The sequence below is a fragment of the Epinephelus fuscoguttatus genome, linkage group LG12, assembly GCF_011397635.1.
Source record: "Epinephelus fuscoguttatus linkage group LG12, E.fuscoguttatus.final_Chr_v1".
Classification (NCBI taxonomy): Eukaryota; Metazoa; Chordata; class Actinopteri; order Perciformes; family Serranidae; genus Epinephelus; species Epinephelus fuscoguttatus.
The window spans coordinates 121,753-128,341 of record NC_064763.1 but is presented as its reverse complement, the minus strand read 5'-3'; the positions used below and the strand labels follow the sequence as shown (position 1 = coordinate 128,341).

General features: G+C 43.3%; 1 protein-coding gene across 1 annotated transcript; it reads left to right on the top strand.

The window, feature by feature from the left end:
• The first annotated feature begins 208 nt into the window (after positions 1–208).
• On the top strand, positions 209–6,582 carry LOC125898010 (syncytin-2-like). Its single transcript, XM_049591607.1, has 2 exons — positions 209–4,479; positions 4,812–6,582. The coding sequence occupies exons 1-2, from the start codon at positions 4,309–4,311 to the stop codon at positions 5,571–5,573; spliced, it is 933 nt and encodes a 310-aa protein (XP_049447564.1). The 5' UTR covers positions 209–4,308; the 3' UTR covers positions 5,574–6,582.
• Positions 6,583–6,589: the final 7 nt, after the last annotated feature.

Here is a 6,589-nt window from a genome sequence, read left to right as displayed (position 1 = left end):
AGCCGTGTAATTGATGACGTCTACACGAGAGGACTTGCTAGGCATTCACTGACTGACTGTTCATGCGGTTGTATGTGTGAGTGACTCCATTCATGAATGCTTACTAAAACTCAAGAAAGACAGCCAATGTGTGAAGACTTTTTCTTTAAACTGTTCATTAAATAGTTGTTTTGCCTCCACAAAATTGGCGACCACGAAGGGACCTCATCTGTGAGCAGATTCTGGAATTCTGGACTGAAGGTGTGAAGACTGTGCGCACAGCAAGAGCTGAGGCTCTTACCACCTCAAACTCCCCCACAAAGGAAGGTTGAGAGGAGGGCCTGATGTCTGGAAAACTGGGATTCCCTTCACCGTTGGGGTCCAACGGACTTGGTGGCTGTCAACACCTCGCTGTCTTTTCTGGTGAGTTTTGAGGACTGCGCAGGAAAAGTCTTTTCTACCTATTGAGATAGGTTGGCAGACGTGGCAGGCACTGTTTCTGGGAAGCAGAGTGCAGGAAAAGTGGTGAGCTCGGTTTAGGTCAGGGACCTAAAGTAGTGTAGGTTAGGAACCTAACACAACACCTGATTATTTCAGCCATTAAAGGCGGAAGAAAAGGTGGTGAGAAGCTGTCTGAGTTAGAGGAGAAGTAGAGACACTTGCTATCAAAGTGGGACAGACAGAGTGAGTGAGGCGCATTTTTCCTTTATTTCCTTTTTGCAAGTCGTGCGCATTTTAGGGTAAAGGTAGAAAAAAAATTCCTTTACAGTGATAAGTTTGTGCATTTTTTTGAGATTGATTTTTGCTTCCACAAATTTGATTTACTTCTAAAACTCTAAGAAAACTGAGAGTTTGATTACAATGGGATCTGGACAGAGCAATACCTCAAAAGGGAAAATTGAGCCTGATTATGGCGCTCCCAATGTGAGATTTATGGAGATTAATTCCGGAAAGGAGAGTGTGGTTCAGTTAGATCTGTGGGTCAATAAGTGCTGTTTCCCGAGAACAGGCAGCCTGAGTGTTAAACAGCTCGAGGCTTTAGATGTGAGGTTGACAGATTTAGAAAGAAGGGGATTAGTAGGGAAGTTTGGAGGTAAGGTCAAGTTCCAGGCAGATTGGTCAGCTTTTAGTAGTTGGATGAGGGAAGCCAAGCATAGGCTGGGCCCCAAAGTTTTCCCGGCGCAGCATTCGAAGCTGGATTCGGACCTTGACTCAGCTCCACCTGAACAGCCTCCACTGTATGTCGAACACCACGAACCGGAGGGAGCAACTGGCCTCTCTGAATCAGCGCTGCTTACAGAGACATTGTTCTTCAGCTGTTAAGAAGATTGAAAACAGAGTTCCCTGTTCGTTTGGACGGGGGAAAAGTGGTGGCGGTTAAGCAGGATGCAGATGAGACTGTCTCTGCTTATCTAAACTGCCTGAGACAAGCAGCGATGCAGTATGGTGGACTGACCGAACTTGAGGAAAGTCAAAAGGAGGACAAAAAGACAATGACCATTGTTTCAAGTGCAGCAAAAAGGGACATTGGGCAAGAAACTGCTGTAAAAAGGGGGAAACAATAAGAAAAAAGATGGGGCAGATGAGTCAGATTGACTATGTGGTGATAGCACGAGGACGGACGAATCTGGTGACGACACTGGCCTGGAAAACCAACCAACGCTTCAGACACGTGAGAACACTGACACTAGCACAAATACAGAAACATAGAACATGCACATCATGACTGATGCAGAGTATGAGCTTGTTTCTGACATGATTCTGCACCTTGAATCTAAACAGAGAGAGAGTGAGCATACCAATATGCTGGCTGATTTTTCAGCGGAGGCATACAAAAAGGAGACCTCGATACACACTGTCAGTTAAAGGTGTTAAACTCTCTTTCTTGGTGCATTCTTTCAAACACTCATTCTTGCATTCTGACAGATGCGCTATCAATCTGATAGGACGAGATTTCATGTGTAGATTGGGAACTGTTTTGATTTTTACACCTGACGGCATTCAGGTGAGGAGAGTGAATGAAATGAAGGAAAGTTCTGTTTTTTTCCAACAAGCTGAGGGACAGTTTGTGTGCAAGTGGAAGACAGATCTCTCTGTTTTGCTGCAGCTCTCAGACACACACACACATGCTGATGTCACATGCCTGCACTGTACAGCACACATGGTTCCTATTTCACACACTGACCGTGATTATGAGGACATCTGGTGTAATACAGGACAGGAAAAGGATAGGTTACAGCTAGATTGGTTGTATTGGAATGACATTAATTGTGCTGTCTCTGTGAAACTTCTTGATCGATTGCATGGGTTGATTTTGTCACAAAACTCTGATCCACACATCTCATTGGTAAATCCCAACCGCATAGGCCTGGGTCTGTGGGTGGGGGAGCTGAACGCCACTCCATGCTGGAAGTCTACAACTGATCCTCATATTGATTTTAATAAGGAAATGAGGGTGTACAGAAAGAAACTAAATTGTGCCATTGAGACTTCCCGTTCAGTCGTGTTTGCAGATAAGACTGGGTTTTGATACTGACATGTGCATGGTTAAATCCGTTGCAGACATCCCAGAGCTACAGCAGGTTCCCGCTTATCTCTGGGCCATAAGAAAACATGATATGCCTTGTGAGGCAAATTGTGATTTGTGATGTTGGGCTTTACAAATAAAGTTGATTGATTGATTGATGTTGGTCTAATAAACAACTGCGAGCCTGTAATAATAACACCTAAATCAGACAACATACCCTGTCATGTGAAGCAGTTGACGGCATTAAACCTGTGTTTGATGGTCTGTTGAAAGCAGGCGTGATTGTTCCATGTGCAGACTCTCCTGTGAGAACACCCATATTTCCTATGCAGAAAATATGACCTGATGGCGAACCTGTAGAGTGGAGATTTGTGCAAGACCTGCAAGCTGTAAATGCTGCTGTGCAGGCCAGGGAGCCTACGGTCCCAAATCCACATACAATTCTGTCCCAAGTTCCAGCTGATAGCAAATGGTTTTCAGTTGGTGATCTGTCAAATACTTTTTTCAGTGTCACAGTACACCCAGATAGTCAATTCTGGTTTGCATTTTGATTTGAAATTCTGCTTTGAGAGATAGTTTGGAAACTCTTGTACTGCCTAAAGGAAGTGCTTTGTTGCAGTACGTTGATGACATTTTGGTTGCGAGTGAAACCAGAGAGGGTTAAAGTTAAAGACACCCTCGCCTTGCTGACTCATTTGGCTGAACAGGGCCATAAAACCAGCCTGTCAAAGATACAATTTGTTGCACAAGAGGTCACATTTTTGGGTCACGTGATCTCTCCTGAGGGAAAAACCCTCACGTCCAAGCACAATGAAACCATTCAAAAGATCCCAAAAAGTGAGGCTAAAAAACAGGTCATGTCATTTTTAGGGATGACAGGCCACTGCAGGCAATAATTATGCTGAAACTGAGGCACCATTAGCAGCAATTGCTCATGAGAAAGGCCTGAAAGCATCTGATTGTGTCATTTGGACTCCTGACAGAAATCTTTTGTTGATTTGAAACTTTCTTTGCAAACACCTCCTACTCTTGGACTGCCTGACTGTACACGACCATTTACCCAGACTGTTGACGAAAAGGGTGGGTACATGACTTCTATACTGTTACAAGAATGCGGGGGGAAAAAGCAACCTGTAACTTATTTTTCATCTAAACTTGACTGTGTAGCTGTGATAACTTCTGCCTGTTCTCCCAGGCCAGATTTGAGAGACACACCGATTGATAACACTGATTTGAATTTTTGTAGATGGATCAGCTTCAAGAGACCCTAGCACTGGTAAAAATGTTTCAGGTTTGGTGTCACAACACTGCAGGAGACAGTGATCGCACGTCCTTTGTCATCCTCACATTCAGCTAAAGCGGCTGAATTGGTGGCTCTGACAGAGGCATGTAAACTGGCAGAGGGCAAATCTGTAAATATTTACACAGACAGCAGATATGCTTGGGGTGGGGTTCATGATTTTGGACAAAGTTGGAAGAATAGGGATTTATTAACTTCAACAGGGGAAACTATTGCTCATCATGTGCTGCCATTGTCTTTAGGCTTGCATGCTACCTCACTAACACCTGCTTCTACTCGTATGGTTGTGGCTATGGCTGAGATAACAGACCTGCAGATAAGGGGGGAATGATGAGATGAGATGAGATGAGATGAGATGAGATGAGATGAGATGAGATACGGAGATATTGGTTTACAAGAGGGTTTTCCAGTTATGCCACAGAGTTTTGCAAAAGATGTGTGATCTGTGCTACTATACTTTATAGTATACCTTTTTATAGAAAGATCTTTTGATCACTTGCAAATGGATTTCATTGAACAAACAGCTAAACAAAAAAAGTTTGTTTTGGTGATTGTGTGCATGTTTTCAAAATGGGTTGAAGCTTTTCCCACAGCTAAACAGGATGCAGCAGCAGTGGCGAAGGCTTTGATGACTCTGATAATTCCCAGGTGGGGAATTCCAGTTGGTGAGTTGGTGAGTATTGATCTGAGACACCATTCTGCATATCACCCAGCCACTGGAGGGGCATGTGAGAGAGAAAATGCAACTTTAAAAACAAATGTGTGAAAGTGTGTGAGGAGACTAAGATGTCATGGACAAAAGCTCTTCCTATTGTGTTGATGCACATGAGGGCTAGAAGGAGGAGCAGAAATGGATTCAGCCCATTTGAGATCTTATTTGGCAGCCCTCTCAATACTGGGATTGGGCCTGTTAAAAGGCAGTTGCCAGACACTGGTCACTGCGAGGATGAAATGTTATGATATTATGCAACCTTGTCCTCTGTTTTGTCTGAAATCCACCAACAGGTGAAAGCTGCCCTGCCCAAACCAGCGGAAAGGAAGCTGCATGATCTCAATGCAGGTGACTACATTGTAGTGAGAGATCTGAGACGAAAGAACTGGAAAGCTCGCAGGTGGAACAGTCCGTTCCAGGTGCTTTTGGTGACGGAGAATGCTGTCAGTAGTGATGGGTATGGATCGCTCAGATATCGCGTCTGGGTGTGTGGCAGACATGTTCATCAGGCACTTCAGTCTGGATGGTGTGGCAGGTGCTACTTGGCTAAGTTGCTGCCAGCTGTGACTATTGTTCCTGACTTGACTCATTTTCACACAGACTATGATCACTACTACCCACCGCACAAAGCAAGACGAGCTGTGGTAAGGGTGGCCCCTGTGGAGAAGGGTTTTGGGGGTTTCTTGCCAAGGTGGGGAACAGTAAACAATGCACACAAGATTGATGCTATAGCTGTGGACTTGGAAAATTTCACAGGTAACATAGCTACAGGATTCAGCTCACTCACACCAGCAGTACAGGGTCTCAGAAATGTGGCTCTGCAGAACAGGATGGCTATGGATTTAGTCCTGGCCAGCCAAGGGGGGGTTTGTCACATTGTGGGTACTGATTGCTGTGCATGCATACTTGACATCTTTGATAACGTGACACATGTGGTTGCTCATCTTAATGACCTGCTACATCTGGAGAAGAGACGTGACACTGAGTTCAGAGCAGGTATGGATCTGTGGTCCTGGTTTTCTTTGAGTGGATGGAAAGCGTCATTAATGTCGTAGTGATCCTGCATTTGCATATGCATATGCATTTTTATGTGTTGTGTCGTTCCCTGTGTGATTACATCAATGGTATCATCTGCTGTAGGGTGCTACGTGCAGATGGATCTGTGGACTCCTCCTTACAATTCACAGGAAACCTTTAAATTCTTCTTGTGATTCACATTTATGTGTTTTAGTTTAGAAATGTTTTGATCATTAAAGTTAATTCATTAGTAGGCTGGTTAGCAAATCACATTTTTACATTACACTACTTCACATTGATTACACTTATCATTAGTTTAGTACACACCATATTTACTCAATTTATTCTTTTGATTTTCACTTTCATTTTTTTATTTTCATTTTTATTTCTCATTTTATTCGTCTTCAATTGCTTTTATATTAACATTCGCATGACAGTCAGTGTTCCCTTTATTGATTGTGTATTCTCATTAAAGATGACATTTTTCATTTATGCTTATCTTGCTTTAGCTTAGAGTTTAATTTAAGGGATTTTTTTGTTCTCATCATATAGAGGTTTTTTCCTTATTAGGTAGTATAGTTAGACGTACAAGTCTTTCACCCTCTCTTTCGTCACATAGGGAGGGGGATGTTTGGCTTGCCTGTACTTATGACCTGTAACTTCTGCCTGGGTTTTCGTCTCCCATGTTGGAGGCTGGTGGTACTGGCATTTGGCTGGTACAGGTGGAACTCGTAGGACATAAGGTGGTAATATAATTTTCCATGCTTATGGTTTAGCATGAGAATGCTAAAAAGGGTGGAATGTGATGGAAAATTCGGGTATTTAAACATATTTAAACTATAATGTGTTGTATAAGGTTACTTGTTTTGATGAAACTGAACTTCTAGCCTAATGATGTGTGTTGCTCATTTAAACCCTACTGTGACAGCAGTGAGAGACACCAAGGTCACGAGCCAGGGAGGCTCAGACACCAAGATTATGAGCCAGGGAGGACAACAAGTGTCCTTGTTAGTCTCAAGAGATGCTGTGTTTTAGGAATGTCAAGGCGCCACAT